At 40.0% G+C, this 21,756-nt stretch overlaps 1 protein-coding gene across 1 annotated transcript; it reads left to right on the top strand.

The window, feature by feature from the left end:
- Nucleotides 1-538: 538 nt before the first annotated feature.
- Nucleotides 539-20,586, top strand: LOC114046816. Its single transcript, XM_027867353.1, has 9 exons — nucleotides 539-641; nucleotides 2,491-2,658; nucleotides 7,728-7,875; nucleotides 10,435-10,542; nucleotides 12,229-12,375; nucleotides 17,096-17,168; nucleotides 17,507-17,570; nucleotides 19,256-19,332; nucleotides 20,401-20,586. Exons 2-8 carry the CDS (start codon nucleotides 2,499-2,501, stop codon nucleotides 19,291-19,293), a joined length of 738 nt encoding a protein of 245 aa, XP_027723154.1. The 5' UTR covers nucleotides 539-641; nucleotides 2,491-2,498; the 3' UTR covers nucleotides 19,294-19,332; nucleotides 20,401-20,586.
- Nucleotides 20,587-21,756: the final 1,170 nt, after the last annotated feature.

The following is a 21,756-nucleotide window of genomic DNA, read 5'->3' as shown; positions in this document are numbered from 1 at the left end:
ATTTGAACTTAGGAAAATGAGTTTTCTTGACTTAGGCCTAGCACTCTATCCAGTGTGCTACCTAACTGTCCCTCCTAACAACTAGAGTTATACAAAAGCTAAATGGGCTGCCTCCAAGGGGTGGTAGGTTGTCCTTCTTTGGAGGTCTTCAAGTAGAGGTTGGATGACCACTTGTCAGGTATGTTACAATGGGAATTGATTAATTTCTGTTATGTTTTAGGCTGCTGAGTTCTCTTCCTGCTCTCAGCTTCTATGGTTCTGTGATTCACATCACAAGTCAGATCTTTCTGGTTACAGGAAGCACAGACACCATAAGGGTCTCTCAACTCTGCCCTATTCTTCAAAGAAAGCTTCAAGTGTTGAGTGACAGGCTGAAATTGCCTCCTGTCTCATTTGTCTTCCATTTGACTTTCCTGTCCTTCCCTGGCAGAACAATCAGCAACTATTGACTTTGGAGGATGCTAAGAGACACTATAAATACAGTATTCTGTACCATTTTCTTGAAATCCATCATCAGATTCTGAGTTTCCTGCTTCCTCTGGCTGTTCTTGCTATATAAGGGCCCTCCTGTGCAGAGATTGACAGGAGGAGGTAGAGAAGGAGAGCTTGGATTCCTGCTGAAACTCCTCAGAGAGATCCAGGTGAGACCCATCAGCCCAGCCCTACCTTCCTTGATAGAGTTTACCTGTGGAGGTCCAGGGGCTAAGGCAGGAAGCCTCTTTGTTGCTTAAATCCCTGGGGGGCCCTTTAAAGACCTCCCTCCCCCAAATCTCTGCTGGCCTCTGTTTCCTAGGTTGGAATAGTAGGCTGAATCAGGAATATCTCCTAAAGGATTTTTCTTTTGCTCTATGACCAATCTTAGTAAGTCTATTTTAAAATCAAACAGGGTTTATAAATTTCTAAGGAAATGTACATTTGCTTTTAATATATATTGGTAAGCTCCTTGAGGACAAGGGCTGTTTTTGACCTTTTTGTATCCCTATCCTTTAACGCAGTGCCTTGCTCATAGCAGGTATTTAACAAGTGCTTTTTGATTGACTGACTGGCTTGTTTGACCAATATTAGTGCTTTATAAATTACATAGAGTTATCCAAATAAAGTCCCTTCCCCTCTCTGGTCCTCAATTTCTTCATTGTAAAATGAGAAGATTGTACTAGAACTAGACAGAGTCTCAGGTTTCTTTCAGTTTTAACATTCTGTTCTCATCTCATTCTCAGTTCAGAGATGGATATATGAAAGGGGAGGATATTTGGAGATAAGGAATAATTTTATGCTAGAGATAAAGTATAAAACTGCTACATTTAGAAGTCATTAAATAGGATTGCTTCCAAAGAATACTAAAGTATATGCCTTATGGAACTAAACCTATTCAGGTCAACCACCTGTTTTGACAAAGGTCCAAACCCTTGCTGGGTATGTATGTCAGAAAAATCTTGGTAGCAAAACCAAAAGCTTTATGCTCTGATGTCTTGAATTAGACCTTGGAGTGGGAGATCCTGTGCCTGAAAACCTAGAATGTCAGAGCTGGAAGCAGAATTACAATTGTAGAATATGCAGCAAGTTTCTGACTGAACTGGGGCTAGAAGCTGAGTTCCAACCAGCTTTAGGCTCTTTCCCTCAAACCGTACATACTGCTTCTGTGTGTGCAACTCAGGAGGTAATAAAAGGTGCTAGAGAAGGTCCAAAAGAGACAGGCACCTAAAACATCTGAAGGTGACCAGAGGAAGCATGTATGATTTTAGCACAAAGGAAGGGGAGTGATAACTTGCCCAGCCTTGAAGAGACATGAAATTTCAGCCTAGAAGATTTGTTGGGGGGACAGGGTCTGTGAGTTCATTGATAAAGGGTGAGGTGAAGGATAGTACCAAGAGATTAAGTGACTTGCCTAGGGTTTGCATAGCCAGAATGTGTCAGAGATGGGACTTCAACTCAGATTTTCCTGGCTTCAAGTTTGGCTTGCTATCTTCTACATCATGCTGCATCTCAGAGGATTTATACAAGTTGGAAAAGAAGAAAGGAAGAAAGGTAGGAAAGGAGGGAGAGAAGAAGGAAATTTATTAAGTGTTTACAACGTGCCAGGGACTGCACATGTGCATATATGGATTTAGAAAGAGACAAAATAAGGGACCTTTCTCACAGTTTATATGGAGAAACATGGCATTTGTGGGTTTGGACCAAACCAATGAGTATCAAATCTCACCTTATCTTCCTTCAAACATACTCTGTGGGACCCTAACCAAAAAACTCTTTTGGGCTGGAGGAGTTTTTGTCTCTGGTGTGTGTGTGTGGGGGGGGTGCATTTCTTTTCTTCTTCATTCACATTAATTTTATTCTTTAAACCTGTCTCTGAATGGAAATAACAGTGAAATTATTTAAAGTATTCTGACCATTACAAGCAAGTCTGGAGGGGAAATCTCATATTTACTTCATATTTTATTTTGGGGAAAATATTTTTTAAAATGTTTTTTTAATTAATTCTTTTTATATCAGGAAGGAAGATGCTTAAGATTTGGGGGCTTGTTCTCTTCTATGGACTGCTCACACAGAGCTCAGCCTACCCAAAAAGACACAAGCCAATCCTGGCTCATCCACATGCAAAAGTACCTGTTCAAGCAGAAGCATCAGCACGGGCAAACTTACTCTTAAAAACAGCTACCAGTAAGTTACCATCTGACCCAGTACCAACTAGTGATCCTCAGGTGATTTGTGGCCAGAAATGAAAAGCTCACTAGAAGGAAGGCTAGTAGTAGTAAAAGACATGTGTGATATGTGGAGTGGGCAGGGATTTAAAATGGATTGACATAACCTATTCTCCAAAACTCATAAGAATTTTGAGAGGTGCAAGGCATGGTAGAGCACTGTAGTTGAATTAGAGATTCATTAGAATCTCTTTTTTTGAGAGTATCTACCAATCGGTGACAATGGGATATAGAGGGGAAAAAAGTAATTGAGAAATCAATTCATTTCTTGAGTCTACTACTTAATTACCCATAGATCTTTATTAAGTCATTTCCCCTCACTATGCCCCCTAAAATGAGATTGATTTATAGAGATAATGTGATACAGAGGAAAGAGCCCTGGATGTGGAATCAAAGACTGGCTTCTAATCCCAGTACTACCATTTACTATTTGTTTGACCTTAAGCAATTAATCAGTCAGTTTTCTCATCTAATAATAGCTAAGATTTGTATAGCACTTACTATGTGCCAGGCACTATACTAAGCACTTTAAAATGATTGTCTCAATTAGTCCTCACAATAATCCTGGGAAGTAAGTGCTATTACTATCGCCATTTTACAGATGAGGAAACTGAGTCAAATAAGTTAAGTGGCTTGCCCAGGGTCACACAGCTTATTAGTGATTGAAGCCCAGATATGAACTGAAGTCTTCTTAACTCCAGGCCTGGTACTTTATCCACTGAGCCACCTACCTGCCTCATCTACAAAAGAAGTATTGGTTAGAAGACCACTAAGGTCCCCATTGGCTCCAAACACATTTTCCTGTGACCATATACCTTTGTAAATCCTTTCCATATCTCTACCTATACTGCTGCTATAATAGCTTAGACTGAAGCCAAACTTCACAGAACAAATCCCCTTAATAAAAGGATTTGTTCTGTAAAACTTAGATTCAGTCAAAAGGCCACACCCAAGGACCCACATGTGGCCTCAAGGCCTCAGGTTCCCCACCCCTGGCTTAGAGGTTATTGTTGGTCAATTGTATCTGACTCCTTGTGACCCCATTTGGGGTTTTCTTGACAAAGATACTGGAGTGGTTTGTCATTTCCTTCTCCAGCTCTTTTTATAGATGAGGAAACTGAGGCAAACAGGGTTAAGTGACTTACCCAAGATCACACAGTTAGTAAGAGTCTGAGGCTAGATTTGAACTCAGGAAGGTAAGTCTTCTTGACTTCAGGCCTTGCACTCTATCTGATGGGGTATGGACCCAAGCTGAGATCTTTACCCCTTACCCCAAAAGGAATTTGAGTCCCATTTATCTATGGGCCCTAGATAAACTCCACCTTGGACTCTCCTTGAACTCCCACTTGACCAAGGAAGTCTCTAGCTTTTGCCTGAGGCTATAATCCTATCAACTAGCCTTTCATTATCCCCTACACACGATCTCCTAATTCTCAGCTATCCTTAATTTAGCCCAGTCCTCCATTGTCTGTTAGTTCTGGATGCCCCCCACTTCCCACCCTAGACCCTATCTATTGACCTCCAGTCACCCAGCCTACTGACCACTCCCATTAAGATACCCTTTCTCTCAGACCCTTCCTCCAGGCACCCCAAAGTACTTGGTCACTCCTAGATCCCTCCCACAGTCTTTCTATATATAAGATCCATCTTGATCACCATTAAGGTGACCACTTGTCAATAAGAGCATCGCAAATGTTTAGATTCCTTAAGAGTCTGGCCAATATGTTGGATCTTTAATAAATCTTGTCTTTGGCTGAAAGAAGGCTTGGGTCAAATTCATTTTGGCAGGACTTGTGTGTCACTATTTTGGGGTTCCAGCACCCCTCAACTTCTGAACCTCATATATCCACTGTGCCACCTAGCTGCCTAGAAGAATAATCATTTCATCACCACCACCTGACAAAATGAGACCTTTATTCCATAAAGTGTAACTGTCAGATAACATAGCCTGCTCCTTGCTCTTAGAGCTAATTTCTGTTTTCCAATGACCCAGGTCTTGCCTCATCAAACTTGTAGATTACAGGGATTCTGGGCATTCCCTTAACCCTTCACACATTTGGGAGCTATTTGAAGAATAGATTTTTGTAATATGAATTCTTATCTTTTTCATATCAAGGAGCATCTTCAATTTTAATCTCCTACTTCTACTGTAAGTCTGAACCATTACCCCCTCATTGCCTCACTGCCTCATTGCCCTGGGGCTATAGGAGCAGTGGAGAGACATGAATATCCTCATTTCCATGCGTAACGATTTGGAAAATATAGTCACTCAAAAATAAACGATAGACTCTGGCTGAGGTCCTTAGCAATTCAATATAAATCTTTTGTTTTTTAACATCACCTATATATCCCAATATAACTCACTCTGTCTGCCAGAGAACCACCCCTAATGACAAAAATTTAAATAGAGAGGGAAAAAACAGTTTGACAAAACTAACTGATACATAAGCAAGTCCAACATTACATATAATATCTCCAACTCTTAGGATCCCTTCCACCTCTGAAAGAAAGGGAGGTAGTTATATTCTCATTTCTCCTCTTTGAGGATACACTTAGTCATTATAATTTGGTAGTGTTTGGTTTAGATTGTTCTGTTGTTAATTAATAATGTTACTTTGATTTTTTTAATCTTTTACTAAGAGCTGACTATGTGTGGCATTATGCTAAGCCTTGGGGATGCAAAAGCAAAGACGGGGATTGTGCCCTTGTGAAACTCATATTCTAATGGAGGAGATGACATGCACCTATAGAAGGCAGAGTTTGAGTTGAATTTTGAAAGAAGTCAAGAAAGTCAACAAGTGGTGGTAAAGAGGGAGATAATACCAGGTGTGGAAAAGACAGCTAGTGAAAAGCCAGGGAGTAAGGAAATTGAATATCATATTCCAGGAAGAGCAAGAAGGCCAATGTCGCTGAATGGTAGAGTACATGGAGGGGAGTGAAGCATAAGAAGACTGGAAAAATAGGAAGGGGCTAGGTTGAGAGGGGTTTTAAATGGCAAAGGGAGGATCTTTTATTTGATCTTGAAGGTAAAATGGAGCCTCTGGAGTTTATTGAGTGTAGAGGGCCAGCTCTGATCAGTCCAGAAAAGGGTTAAAGAATTCAGGTTGGAATTTAACTCCTGCCTGTTCTTACCTTCAAGGGCTCACTTTATCAGGATGTTGGCTCACCACTCTCCTATTCATTAAGGGGCTCCTAGAACTGCCCGACTATGACACAATAACAGTCTGGCATGAGGGATAACATGTGGCAAACTAGGGAGGACTAGTCACATACTTTGAGATAAGAACCTGAGACAGCCCTGAGAATGATTGTCAAGGCCTGTTAATTGACTGTTAATCTCTATCTTGTAACCATTTGTTTAAAATGATGTAATCCTTTTTTCTTGATACTTTTATTGTATGCTCCTTTGATGTATGTCCTGAAATTATTTTTTTTACCAAGCTCTGATCCTTGAAAGGTTATCAGTAACAGTTACAGAATATGCATAGTTTTCCCACACAAGGGAAAACTTTTCCTATATATGCTGTGACCCTCAGATGAATAAACGGTTCAGTCTTTGCTGACCCACCTGGCCCATGTTTCTTCAGTTCACGCTCTCCTGTCAGGTGTGACTCTTAGTTGCTGGCAACAATTGAGTAAGAGAGTGACATAGATTTGTTGCAGCATTTTTATGGCTGTGAAAAATTGAAACAAAACTGATACCTATTTTGGAGGAGGTAGCCAAAAGACAGTTGGTAATATGAGCCTGGAGGCCAAGATATAGCCTAAGGTTGGATATATGGATCTTGGAATCATACTCTCAGAGATGATGATTGATATAAATTGATGAAATCATTGAACAAGATAGTATAGAGGGAGCAGAGAAGAAAGCCAAGGACAGAGTCTTCAGGGGCGCCAATGGTTAGTGAGCATGATTTGGATGAAAATTGGCAAAGGAAACAGAGAAGGAACAGTCAGGCAGGTAGGAGGAGAGCCAAGAGAGCAATGTCATGAAAACCTAGAGAGGAAAGAATAATGAGGAGAAGAGAGTGGTTGGCAGTGTCAAAAGTAGCAGACAAATCTGGAAGAAGAGGATGCTTGTATTAGTCATATTCATTTCTATGACAATTATATTACATAATGCACTAAAATTTGTTTATCCATTTCTCCTCAAATTTTCATTAAGTCATGTCCAACTCTTCATGACCCTATTTGGGGTTTTCTTGGCAAGGATACTGGAGTGGTTTGCCATTTCCTTCTCCAGCTCATTTTACAGGTGAGGAAACAGGGCAAAGTGACTTGCCCAGGGTCACACACCTAGTAAGTCTTTAAGACTAGATTTGAACTAAGGAAGATGAGTCTTCTTGACTTCAGGCCTGGCATTCTATCCACTGTACCACCTAGTTGCCTCCTTCAAAATAGGTATCAGCTTTGTTTCAGTTTTTTTTTTCACTACCACAAAAAGTGCTGCAACAAACATCTATTAAATACCTATTATGTATCAAGCCATGTGCTCAGTGCTGGTGTTACAAAAATAAAAAATGAGACAACCCTTGCCTCTCAGGGAGAGATCTCTGAGATTTTGATCTATGCCTAGTTTCTGCCATTTCAAAGGGGAAAGATAGATAGATTTCTATTGGTTGAAACAAAATGAATGTAGGATTTAGGACAGGAGGGGATTTAAAGGTGCTGTGATTGTTGAGTTTTGGAAGATTTGGTGAGGACAGAGATGAATTTCCATCATTGCTCAGCTCAGCCTGTGGGCCATCACTCTTCCATTAATAAACTAGGCCAACCTATTCATATTTTTATGAGATTGTAGGCTTAAGAGCTATGAGGGAAATTGTTCAGTCCAACCCTTCAAGATGAGAAATCTGAAACTCAGAGAGGGCACCAAATTTGCCTGAGACCATATAGGTAGTAAGTAGCAGAGCTGGGTTCAAACCCAGGTCCTAACTCTAGACCTAGTTCTTTTGTCTCTATGCTAGATTATTCTTCTATAAGCAAGAGTTAAACCTAAGACTAGCTGATTCTTGAAACTATTTACAGGTTTACACAGTCAACTGTTGAACACAAATACTCCCAGAAATCTTAAGAAACTCTCCTTCATGAAGGCTGTGCATGCTATTCAAGGTGGATTGCTTGGAAATTTGCATGCAGGAATGGATGGCAAGTTTTTTGACCTGGAGTTATCTTCGTAAGTTCACTGTACTAATTGTCTAGTCTCAGACCCAAATGTGGGAACCCGATAGTCCCAGGCAGTGACAAGGATTCTAGATTGTATAGGTTAAGTCAGGGGAAGGCTGCGTGAGAGGATAGAGCAGCTTAAAGCAGGGCCTGACTTTAAGAGAAGGGGAAGGACAAATGCAGGGTCAGGGAGGCAAGCGTGTAGGTGGGGCAAAGTTAAAATCTTTGCTCTCCTCCAAAGAAAGTGTTTATAGTTCTGAAGGACTAAATTGACCTAGAGATGGCCCTAGGTATATGTTCTAGAGTATCATGTGAGGGCAGAGAAGAAATGTTGGTTAAAAACAATCAAAAGAAAAAAATACTCATGGATAGAGTATTGACCCTAGAGTCAGGAGGACCTGGCTTCAAATCAAGCCTCAGACACTTGACATTTACTAGCTGTGTGATCCTGGGCAAGTCACTTAACCCCAATTGCCTCAAAAAAAAAAGAAAAAGAAAAAAATACTCAACATACTATATCCACAATATAACATTATTCCCTTGGAAAGGACCAGAGTAACATTATAGCCTGGAGACCCATGAGAGTATTCTCAACCATCAGCAAAAGAAGCAAAGAAAGAAGGAAACAAGAATTTGTTATTATACTCTTACTATATACTAGGTGAAGTAAGATAGATTGTTTCCATAGCAGTGTCATATAGTTGTTGTTTTAGTCATCCATGGCTGCGGGTCCAAGGCCTCTATCATGATTGAAAGTAAGGTAGCCGTAGGTATAAAGCTCCTAGTTCTGTCAATTTATTGGTAAACTGTGAATCTACTAATAAAGAAGGTCAATAGCTTCTTCAGCAAGCCAAAAGATGTTGAGGATGAGAGGCAGCCCCTTTTGATAAGCATAGAAAAAAGATCAGAAGTTGGTAGGTGGGGGAAACATATGATTTGTTAAAGGACTGACAGCAACATGGGGGTAGGGGTAATATGATTGGTTGAAAGTCTGGATTGTGGACTGGTAACAACTCTTCCTTCCATCTTGACAATGTCCACTAATATTGCCCACCTGGATGTTGTAGGAATAACTAGGTAGATATCAAATTTCCTCCAAAAAAAAATAGCTATACAAAAACATCTAGAGACAGCATATTTCCTGGAATGGCACCATGCTAGCTGATAGAGATAGCAACGGATGTCCTGGAATTGAACGCAGGATAGTTAATGATATAGAAGATAATAAGTTTCCTTGATATGAAGTGATTTGCAGATGGTGCTGAGATAACAGTTCCCTTTGAATTAAAGTCTTTTATGAGACCACCAAGCTTTTATACTTAGCTCAGAGTTTTTCTTCAATTAAAAGTGACTGACTTTTGTATTTGCTCAGTTTTCCTTTAATTAAAAGTGATTGATAGGAAAACTGAACTTCTGCATTTAGTTGAGAGAAGAAGATTGAACTTTTGAATTCATAAGTTTCTTCACTCAGAGACAGAGAAAACAGCTTAGGTAGTTATACATATTAGAATCAGTTGCAAAATAGGATCAATTGAAAACCTGGTACGGGTTCTGTTGGAGCCTTCCCACTTCCCCCACCTCTCAGATCCTATCCTGATAGTTAGTCCAGTCCTCTGTCCAAGAACCATAGACCCGTCATCATCATTTACTGATATTCTTATTGAATCAATACTCTAACCTCAAAGATGACTCCATCCCACCTGAACTTCTACTGCCCTGTGCAGAACTTCATGTGGAAACTGGACTGGACATTAGAACACAAAAGGTCCTACTCTGTAATTATCATTATTTCCTAGATATTATTTCCTTTCCTCACCTACATTATAAGTGTCATAAAATCCAGGATGATGGCTTCTCCTGGCCTTGTATCACTGATAGTGCCTTGCAAACAGCTAGGACCACCATAAGTACTTCATAAATACTTGACTGATTAAGTGGTGATAAAAAGGTGATAGTCCTTGAAGGTGGGAAAATAAGAATGTCTTTTTAATGATTCACCCCTCTCCAATAAATTCTTGAAACAAAAAGCAACTCTTTGTAGAGGAACAAATCTAGAAATAGAAGTTAAAGGACTTGAGTTCTAATCTTGGCTCTATTACTAATACGTTGGGTACATTGGAGCAAGCCACTTGACTTGACCAAATAAGCACAGAAATCACATGCCATCCTTGCCCCTGAGTACAGTATATTGCTGGGTCAATTTATTATAGTTGTCCAGTCTCACCTTCATGGTTTAGGGTGAGTGGTTGCAATGAATTGGGAAGGATATTGTCAATTGGACCTTCTGATTAGGTCAGATCTGATTAGGCCAGAATCCTACCATCAAGCTGGAGAAGAGAATTACTTGAAGGACAATGTTAAGGTTCAGAATCTGTGCCAAAATTCAGAATTGATGTCAAGGTTCAGAATCTTTGGTTCTTTAGTTGAAAATACCTTCCCTTCTCTCATTCTCCCTTGCCTTTGTCTGACAGAGAGCTAAATATGGGAGTAGTTTATTTTGGAAAGGGTTAGATTTGGTGAAGAATGTGAATTATTGACCTCTGTCCTTTAATGTGACTTCTCTGTTTAGGATTAAAGTTATAAAGGCTCAGATCTTTGATATCAATATTACACAAAGTGAAGACAGACATCAGCTATTAGCAACATTCCCTACAACCTTGGATATGGAAGCAAATATGTGAGTGATCTTTCTAAGTTTTAAAATCTCCATTCAGTGAAATGAATGATGTATCAGCAAAAGTAAGCCAGCTACCTATGATTATGATGGTTCATGACAGATGTGAAAAAAATACTTTGTAAATTGTAAAACAGTAGGTCAATGTGAATCATTGCTATTATTCTTTTATTATCATATAATTTCATTCTCATCTTTTTTATGGAGTTCAATCAATGAACCAACAAGTATTTATAAAGTACCTCTATATGTCAGGCACTGGGCTAGATGCAGAGGACACCAAGACAAAAGTAAAAACAGTCATTGAACTTGAGGAGTTTTGAGTCTAGCCAATGGAGACAACATGTACATATAGAAATATATATGAATTACATATGATTTGAGGGGAAGGTATTAATAGCTGGGAGATTAGGAAAGTCTCCCTGTAGAAGGTGATCCTGAAGAAAACTAGGAAATCTAAGAAAGGGAAATGAGAAGGGAATGCCTGTCACACATTTGGATCAGCCAGTGTAAAGCCTTGAAGATGGGAGATGTAATATTGTGGATGAGGACCAAGAAGTACAGATTGGCTACATGGAAGGGAGCAATGTGTCCCAAGGCTAAAAAGGTAGGTTAGGGTCAAGTTGAAAAGTGTCTTAAGTAGCAGAGTAGCCCCTATAGTTAATAAGGATCCCAATGGAATTCGTTAAGGGATGGACTGAGGCTGTCAGAATTGTACTTAAAAAAAAAGTATTTTGGCAGCTGTGTGAATAATGGATTGGAGAGGAGGGAAGGATGGTAGGAGACTCCTGCTACAGTTCAGGTGAGAAGCTCTATTGGCCTGAATTAGAATGGTAGCTGTGTGAATGAAGAGAAGAGGAAGTTTCAGTCAAAACCAGATTAGGAAATGTGGAGAAGAGAATGACAGGAGAGGAGATGAAGGTGATAAGTTCAAACAACTTTTTCAAGGATTTTGACTTCTTGATAAAAGGAGAGATAGAGGAAGATAACTTGTGGGTAGAAACGGGTCCCATGATTTTTTTTTTTAAGTCATGCTTGTAGATAGCAATGAGAGAACCAGAATATAAGGAGAAATTACAGATGACAGACAGACAGACAGAAAAAGACAGAAAAAGAAAGAGAGGATGGGGAGTGAGAAAAAAGAAAGACAGAGAGAGACAGAAAGAGTGGAGAAGGGAGGGAGAAGGAAAAAGAGAGAGTAAGAGTGAGAGAGGAAAAAAAGAGGAAAAGGAGGAGAGAGAAAAAGAAAGAGGTGGAGGAAAGAAAGAGAGGAGGAAAGAGAGAAGAAAAGAGATGGATGGATAGAAAAAGATAGAGCAAGAGAGAGTCACAGAGAGACAGAAAGGGAGGAGAGAGAAAGATAGAGACAGAGATAGCAGGAGAAAAAATGAGAGAGAGAGAGAGGAGTAGGAGGAGAGAGAGAGTGAGAAGAGAGATGACAGAGGGGGCAACTGGCTGAAAAAAATAGGTTATGTAGATTTCAAAGTGCTTTGGAAATCATGAGGTATTGGCAAAGACAAATCTCAATAGGAGTCTAAAGAGAGGAGCTACCTATGTTCATTGCTGCATTCCTCTTTTGGGTTTGGTGGGCAGGACTGTTGAGTTAACCCAGCTCTCTGATTTTACCCCATGATCGGTTTCTATAAATAATAGAGTTCTATCTCTCCAAACTATATTTTCTTTCTTCAGAAAGTTTCTTGGAAATATTGGCTTCGTAATAGAAGTGAACAACAAATTTCAGATTGGAACAGAAATGGATGAAAATGAAGATGGTTACCTGGTCATTCAGAATTGTAACACTGACTTTGTCAGTTTACAAGTCAAAACTCATAGTAGGTGAGTCATCAAAGAGCTTCGTGGTGCTCATCGTGGGCAGCCAATTCCCATATTTGGTGGGGATGGTAATTTGTTTCCATTCTTTTTAGTCCAATTCAGCCTGGTGTCAAATGGAACCTGATCCTGGGTGACAAGGGACCTGGGTTCATATCCTAATTGCACCATTTAATCCACACAGGGTTCAAAATCTAATTGGAGATATGAGCTTCTCCTAGCTTAGTCAAGAAAGGTTTCCAATAAGAGATGCACTATGAAATGATGTATTTGGGAAAGGTGGTTCTGTAAGTAAGATATAGAAACGCTATTAAAAAGTTAGTTATTTAAAAGTTAGGGAGCAGAAAAAGATGTATTTTCTTACAAAGAAGGGAATGATTTAAAAAAAAGGTTGCATAGTGGATAGAGTACAGAATCAGGAGGACCTGGGTTCAAATCTGGCCTCAGACATTTACTAGCTGTGTGACCCTGGGCAAGTCACTTAACCCCAATTACCTCCCCCAACAACAATAACAACAACAAAAAGGGACAAGAGTCAGAGATAAGGGGATTTCAGTGCTGGGATAGAGATCCATGTGAAATGTTTACATCCAGAGAAGACTGAAAGTTGTAAGGTCTTGAGTGAGGGGTAATTGTAACTATTTTGTATGAGTTATATGATATACATATATATCATAATATAACATTATATATAATATATAGTTATATATATAACATAATATAATCCTAAATTATATCATATAAACAATATAAATTATATGAAATTTTATTACATATATGTGTGTGTGTGTGTGTTAAAAAAAAAAGTGGAGAAATCAATCAAGCACCAGGCATTTATTAAGTGCCTACTTGAGATAGGGTGGGATATGTCGGGTGTTCAAGGAAGACTAGCACCTCTGGTGTGAGGGCTTTTGGAGCCTTTTTCCCTGGCTGCTCATCCACCTTTGGTGTCTCCCTGGCCAAAACAACAACAAACAACTTGTGACAGGCACTGGATATGGAAGCAGAGGATAACAACAACAATTCTGTATAGGCACCTGAGATACAAAACCAGACAGCAAACAGTCTCATGCCCTCCTTGCATAGGGAAGTCCATGAGTATGTATAAGTATATACAAAATAAATACAAGGTAATTTGGTGGAGGAAAGTATTAATAATTGGGGGGGAGCAAAGGGGAAGGGGAAGGGAAGGTACCAGGAACACTCTTGGATAACAAGTGACCTTGAACTGATCTTTGAAGGAAACTAGGTATTCTAGGAGTCAGAAAATCTGGGTTCTAGTTACAGAACTATCTCTCTCAATTGGAGTATCAGCAAAAGACTTTCCATTTCAGAATTTCATTTTCCTATTCAATAAGCACTTATTAAGCACCTACTACATGCCAGGCACTATGTTTAGTACTGAGGATACAGAGAAAGTCAAGGCATAGTTCCTGCTCTCAAGGAGTTCTAATGATGGGGGAGACAACATGAAACGACTATTCATGAATAAGATGTATACCAGATAAATTTGGAGTAGTCTCAGAGTAAAGGCACTAGGTTTAAGTAGGACTGTGAAAGACTTATTTGAAAAAAGTGGGGCTTTAGCTGAGACTTGAAGAAAGCCAGGAGATAAAGATCAGGAAGGAGAGCATTCTAGGCATGAGGGACAACCAGTAAAAATACTTGGAGTCTAGAGATGGAGTGTCGTGTGTGTGTGTGTGTGTGTGTGTGTGTGTAGGCACATGTTGGTTTGTCTCTGAGTCAAGTTCAGAAGTTCATGAGTTCAGGCCTCTATTTTTCCTCTCTGAGATAAGTTTAAAAGGTAAGAAGACTAGAAAGAGAGGAGGGATTGGGTTATGAAGAGGTTTAGAGGCTAAATAGAAAATTTTTTATTTTATGTTTTTATATCTTATTACCTGGAAGTAATAAGGGAACCACTGGAGCTTATTGAATGGAGAGGGGGCTGACATGGTTGAATTGTACTTTAGGAAGATCGGTTTGGTAGTTGAGTGGAGAATGGACTGGAGAGAGACACTTGGGGCAGGGAGACCAATCAGCAAGCTATTACAACAGGCTAAGTAGGAGGTAATGAGAGCCTGCTTCAGGGTGGTAGCAATGTCAGAGGAAAGAAGAGAGTATATACAAAGAAATGACAGAACTTGACAACTGACTTGGATATGGGAAGTGAGAGAGACTGGGGAGTTGAGGATGCAACTGACTGAGAGGATGGTGGTATTGTCTAGGAAGAGGGGGGAATTGAAGGACAATGAGTTCAATTTTGGACATACTGAGTTTTAAGATGGATATGAAACAATCAGTTTGAGATGCCCAATAAGTATTTGGAGTAGTAAAATTGGAGGTCAAGCCTGAGGTTAGGGCTGGACAAATAGATCTGAGAATCATCCTCATAGAGATGATAATTTGAGAAAATCAAATATTGACTTATTTTCTATCTGATTCCATTCTGTAATTGGTTCTATTCTATAACTGCCTGAGTCATGTTGGTTTGTCTCTGAATCAAGTTCAGAAGTTCTTGAGTTCAGACCTCTATTTTTCTTCTCTGAGATAAGTTTAAAAGGTAAGCTTCCCTATAAACCACTTTAATTGAAAGAAAGCTGTTATCTCTATACCTTCTTGCATACCCATGGACAATTAAAGGGTATCTGCTCTCCTACTAACAAGTTTTATAGAATTCAGGTGGGTGCCAAAAACTCTGTTATTTCCATTCAACTAATGAGCAGATGGACTCTAATCAACCTTTCCTGTCAGCAGATTGGAAGAAGGGATTATTGCTAGCACAAAATGTCCAGGCAATCACAGTGTTTTCATCATCTATGATACTTGAGACTGCAAACAACTGTAGTGTTCTACATCTCTGATGCTTCCTTTTCTTTGTTCTCTTGTACTTCTCAAAACTATATGGAGGCTAATAAGCCCCACAAAATGGTCTTTTGCCTGACTGAGAAATTGAGAGACCCTCTTTTATTGGTAATTGCTAGCCTTACCAATAAATTGAATGTGCTTGGAACTTTGTGCTTCAGTTTACCTTAATTTTCAAATGTAACAAATTAACTACATGGGAGCTGATATCACCAAATGAAATAGTGTAGAGAGAGAAGAGAAGAGGACTTAGAATTTATCCCTGAGAGACACCAACAGTTAGTGGTCAGGATCCTGGATGAAGATCCAGCAAAGGAGACTGAGGAGAGGTTGGACAGGTAGCAGGAGAACCAGGAGAGACAGTAGTATGAAGAAAACTGAGACAGAGAAGACAGTATTAAAGAGAAGATCTAATTAAAGAGAAGGTCTAATTATTAATAAAATCTAATTAATAATCTAAATTAATTGCCAGATCTAACGGCCATTAAAGGATCATTGATGACTTTGGAGGATAGGAATAATCACTTTAAAGAGCTGTTGTAAGGATTTTTAAAAGACTTCATAAATGTAATACACTGTAAGAACCTGAGAGATTATTATACAAGCATCTATTTCTCTTCATTCCTTTCTTATAGGATATATAATAGGATTCACATCCCACGTGACTCTGAACTCCATGAGAGTAGGGACTTTTGCATCTCCCTCAGTGCCCAGCATCATATTCTGTGCACAGTAGGCATATAGTAAATGTTTATTAAATATACAAATAAAGGGATAAAGCCTATGCAGGAGCCTGAGGCTGGGGTTAGAAAGTCATAGGACAATCTTTCTCTTCTGACTGTTCAGGATGGAAATATGATGCTTAACCCTTTCCCCTCCTGATACACATGAACCACTCTCACCCCCACAATGCTTCCTTTTGGAAGCGGCATGATAGAGTAAGAAAAAAAAAATCACTGTATCAGAGCCAGAGGACCATTTTCCAGATCCCATTCCTGCTACTTACTAGCTATATGGCCTTGAATGAGCCACTGAGACTCAGTTTCCTCATCTGCAAAATGAAGGGGTAGACTAGATGGACCAAAGGACTAAGGTCCTTTCCAGCAGTAGATCCAATGAAAGACTATCCTTATATATCAAGATGTCTTGTTCTGCTTTGTGAGATAGACGCTCTTCATGAGCATACAAATTCAGTCCTAAATCATGTTTGTCTTGCTGAGTTACTCAGCCTTCATAAAGTCATAGTAGGGGTGTGCTAGAGTTAATTCTAACTGACCTGTGAGAGCTGGTTGTTAAATTTTCAGTGTCAGAATTTGCATCTCAGAAATTGGCAATTGATAGAAATCATGGGTTGATTTATCATTTTGTTGATTGTCTCTAGACTTAGCCAAGTATTAATAATACAGATTAAACTTAAAAGCATGTGAGCATACATGCCTGCCCTCTGAATACCCCCCCCTACTGCCAGTCTGGTTGTTAAACATTTACCAGCACTCCCCTGTATTGCTCTATAAATATTGTTTGAATTCAGCAGGAGGGTAGTAGAAAGCTCAGGGAAAGAAATCATTATCAGACTGGAGGCCTGGTAACTGTAGGCTAACGACAATAATAATAATATCAACATTAACAATAATAATAACTGACATTTCCATAGTGCTTTACAATTTGCAAAGTGCTTTACATCAATGATCTCATTTGAACCTGGTGACACCCTTGGCCATATGGCAGTTCTTTTGGGCCTGCTTAGCTGAATTTCCCACTAGGATGGAAGGCCTCTCATCTCTGGACAGAGGGGATCTTCTTCCTCACACTCCTCAAGAAAGTGGTTGATTGTACTCTATCCTCATGGTCTTTTTTCTTTCAGGATACTCAATTCTATCTTGGATGTATTTAGAAGCGTTCTGAATGCTGTGGTCCCCGAGCTGGTAGAGGAAGCAGTAAGTGCACCCGTGCAGATTCCTCCAGGCCTTTCTTTAGTATAAGTTCTGGGCAGTACAAAGAAACCTAGACTAAGGACTCAAAGCCCAGGGTTCTAGCCTAAGCTGTCTGGCTCTGGCTTGCTGTGTGAATTTGGACAAGCCCCTTCTCATCTCTGGAAAAAAAATGAAGGAGTGGGACAAGTGATCCCTAAGGTTCCTCTGAGTTCTGACATTCATTCTGTAGTCTCTCTTGCATGTGATGGCAGACTAGTCACCTCTTAGGTCAGATAAACTTGGTGGTGACACTTTCCCTCAGGAAATGGGATCACACACATCCCTCTGTGTTTGTGTTTCAGCTCTGCTCGGCAGTCAGCACGTGCTTACCGAAGTTAGGTGTTAAACTGAAAACGGCTCTTGTGGGTAAGTGTCTCCTTTCCATAGCAGGGGTGGGGAACCTGCAACCTCGAGGCCACATGTGGCCCTCTAGGTCCTAGTGTGTGGCCTTTTGACCACGTCAAAGTTTTACAGAACAAATCCTTTTATGAAGGGGATTTGTTCTGGGAAGATTGGATTCAATCAAAGGGCTGCCCTTGAGGATCTAGGACTCAAGGCTGCAGGTTCCCCACCCCTGCTGGCACAGTCTCTCCTTTCTATTTCTAAGGAGCCGAGTCACCCAGGCCACTTATTGGCTCTTGTGTTGTTGCTGCACTGAAGTTTTAAGGATTTTGCACCAAGAACAAATTGGCTACTATCTGTTAAATTCTGTTCCTAGTTCTAATCAGTTTCCCTCTCCCCATATCTGCTATGAAGAGACTAAGAGCTAAGTGGGGCTTGCATGTTTTAAAAAAATTAAAATAAAAAAAAAGCAGAAGCTCGGTTCCTCTTCCCCTATCCTTCTAGAGATTTCTTGGAAAGTCCTGGCCCAGGTGCCCCATTCTTCTTAGGCCTATTGAGCTGAACACAGTCCATTGTGTTCCAGGGTTCCCTGATTTCTAGTACTGGGTCATTGCATGGTCCCTAATCTCACATTATTCCCGAAGAAAAATTAATGACTCACTGACTAACTGATGAATGAATGTAGTGAGTGAAAAAATGGGTTTGGAGTACATAAATAATGCTCTGTCCTGAAACCTGACCAGCAACATGAAGCCAGGCTGTCTCTAGTGAAAAAAAAAAAACAATAGGTCTGAAAAATAGCTAAGCTGTGTCAGATTCTGTCCTCTTCAGAGCACCTAACTCCAGTGAACTGGCAGATGCCTTTTTAACCACTTTCAATTAGAGACCTAGTTGGAACCCCACCCCTCCCTGTGGTGAGTGAAAGACAAAGTGACTTGAGGAAACAGAGGTTCAAGCTTCCAAGTATATCAATTTATTAGGTAATGCATGTTAATTGCCTAAAAAATCAGGACCGGACCCTTTCCTCAGCTTAGAGCTGGACCCAATTAATCAAATAAGATCATTTAATTAAAAGAAAACAATTAATCAAGATACAAAACTAAGTGATCTGATTTCTAATTGGAAGAAAGGTTAAGGACTTTCCAAGTAGAGAGGGAGAGAATAATAGGTACAAATACCTGAAATCATAAAAAGAGTTAACCCACTCCCCCAAAGTGACTGTATATAATCAAAGGAACATGGAAACAGTAACTGATAATTGTTCAGTATGGGGCCAGTTTTCAGATAAAACATATGAGTTGCTTGAGATGTATAATTATGAGAAAACTCTTTGCATTGATCTTTGGATTTGACTGAGTTTCTGGTCAGCATAACATAGGGCTTTAGGTAAAGGTCTCTAAGCAGCAGGTAAAGGTGGTCCAGCTTCCCAGCTGCACAGGGCTAGGTTCAAACAATGAAATAAGGTTTTCTTTCAATTCTCACAACTGAATAAAGTTTTCTAACAAGACAGAAATTGGACTAGACCTGTAATTAAATAGAAAGGAAACTGAACTAGCTCCAGAATTGAGTCACAAGACGGAGTCAATGTGGTTCACTCAATTCCCATAATTAATCACTTACTGTTCTAATCCCCCCCTTCCTTCACCCCCCCCACGACCTTCTAAGCCTCCTTGATTCCACCTGGTCTCAGACATGGTTCTTCCTTTCAGATGCATTAATATGTGGATATGATCTTAATGCTAATTAATGAACCTTCCAGAAAGCAGACCAACTTTATTCCAAACAGGTAAGAGCTGCCTTTTTCAAAAATAGACTGCTTTGATTACTTGGGTTTTCAAAGAATTCTTCTGGAAAAGGGGAATCCTAGAATCTAGAACACTGAATTCTAGCCCCTCAGAGCTAGAGCACTGATTGGAGTCATGAAGACCTTGGTTCAATTCTTGCCTCAGACACTTACTAAATACATGACCCTGGGTAAATCACTTAAACTCTCTAAGCATCACTTCCTGATCTGTAAAATGACAGGGTTGGACTCACTGAGATCCTTTTCAGCTCTAAATCTATGATCTAGTGAAAGGGGACCTAGCTCAAATGGTCGCTTGAAGCTGGAATGTCATCCTCTAACGACAGTAACTCCAATAAGGTATGAAAGCTTGAGGTTTAGGATGTTGAGTAGGTGAGAATGACAGAAATGGAATAACAAAGAAGATACTAAAAGTCACAAATGGTCAAAAATAAAGACTCCCCTTCTCCTCCCCTACCTCCTCTAGACACAATCTCTTCACACAGTGTGATATTATTCATCTGGGAAAAGGACCCATCATGAGCCAGTCAAGGATTCAGGATGAAAAGAGCTCTGAATTGAGAATCAGGAAGCCTAGGTTATAATTTGAGCTCTACCCCTGTTTGACTGTATGACTTTGGGCAAGTACCCCAAAAATTCTCTCTGGGCCTCAGTTTTCCTCCTCTGTAAATTGAAGGGGTTGGATTAGATGCTCTCCAAGGGCCCATCTGGCTCTTACATTCTATGTTCCAAGGTCCTTTCCAGTTGTGATATTCTGTTTTTTGACATCTATCTAGCTCTACTATTTTAAGACTTTGAAATGTGTATACATGCCCTGATTCTTGTTTCTAAACTTTTCTCTATCTCAGCAGGTCCTGTTCTCAGCTTGAGAAGTAGGTGGTGTCTGGGTGGAGTTGGACAGGGTCAGGGAGGAGTGGAAGAGGGTCCTGTGACAGAAGATCAGAACTTCCAAAACCCTCAGTTTATGGCCAGGGGAAAAAAGATGGTAGTCATCTGTACTGCATTTTCTCCTGAGATAAACTTCTCTTATAATTTTCTTCCTCTTTGAAGGACTTCAAGGTCAGAGACAAATTGCTGTATTTGGTGTCAGAAGAGATGAAATGTTTTGCATCTTCCAGGGTCCATCAAGTTCTTTTCCCTTGGATTTGGAGCCATTTTCCTTGCATGAATATTCCCTCTGGGAAATGTGTTTCTTCCCCCTGATTTCTCTTATAATAAATTTCCACTGTCTAAGCATTACTGGAATGGTCATTGCTTATACTGGTCAAGCTTTCTTAAGTTGGTAATAAATATTTTTTGTTTTTTGTTTTTTTTGTTGTTGTTTTTTTTGTTTTGTTTTGTTTTTGTCTTCTTTTTGGTTAGGCAATGGGGTTAAGTGACTTGCCCGGGGTCACACAGCTAGTAAGTGTTATATGTCTGAGGCCGCATTTGAACTCAGGTCTTCCTGAATCCAGGACTAGTGCTCTATCCACTGTGCCAACTAGCTGCCCCTAAGTTGGTAATAGTTGAGGCTAGTCATAGACATGTCTCAGGCAGACACTGAGCCCAGGGCACAGCACACAGAACATGCTTAGTTTTCTTCTCCTTGCTAGGTTTTGTTTGCAACTTAATGGCTACAGTCAATGCAGTTCCACATCTAGGAATTCTGGCACTGGAGGCAAATCTAGCTGGGGGTAGGGCAGGGAATAAGGGAGCATTGGTAGAGTGATCCCTTCTTATGAGGATAAGAAGGCCAGGAGGCCATGGGATTTGAGGAAGGTGAGGAACTGAGAGGATAGAGAGTGTCCAAAGGATATAGAAGCAGGAGTGGAGAAGACTGAGTCAAGTACTGAATTTATTGGGGAAGATTAAGAATGACTACCAGAAGTTTTAAAGAGGACAAGAACCAAGATATGGACAAAACTGAGTAAATTTTAAAGGAGAAGTGGTCACTGAGTGATGCTTGTAGAAAGAAAATCTGAAAGGAACACTGATAAAAAAGGATATACCAACTCTTCTTCCAGCTCCTCTTTCTCAGGGAATGTGAGAGAAGCATCCCACCCTTGGAGCAAGTGCCAAAAATATGGTATATTTGAAAGAAATCTAGTGACGAAAGGAAGATGAAAGGAATATGAGAAGAAATATAGAATTAGGGAGAATTTGTTTATTGTAGTTGAGGATTCAGAGGGCACAGTATAAAGGAAAGGGTGAAAAGGGTAAGTACTGGGGATGACTACATTTGATTTTAGGATAAAGGGCATGGGGATGGCAAATGGCTTCTCCTGCCTCAGTGGCTAACTTATACTTCCCCCAACTCCCAAATTCTTTCTCTTCTGTGTATCCTGGGTTACAAGTCCCCAGAACAGTTAGTGCGTCAATGGCTTGGCAAATCTTCCCAGAAGAAGGGTTTGATAGCCACAGGATATT

This window comes from Vombatus ursinus, unplaced genomic scaffold, assembly GCF_900497805.2.
Source record: "Vombatus ursinus unplaced genomic scaffold, bare-nosed wombat genome assembly UNPS02014786.1, whole genome shotgun sequence".
Classification (NCBI taxonomy): Eukaryota; Metazoa; Chordata; class Mammalia; order Diprotodontia; family Vombatidae; genus Vombatus; species Vombatus ursinus.
Note: the sequence above shows the minus strand (reverse complement) of the source record. Positions and strands in the feature narration are given on the sequence as shown.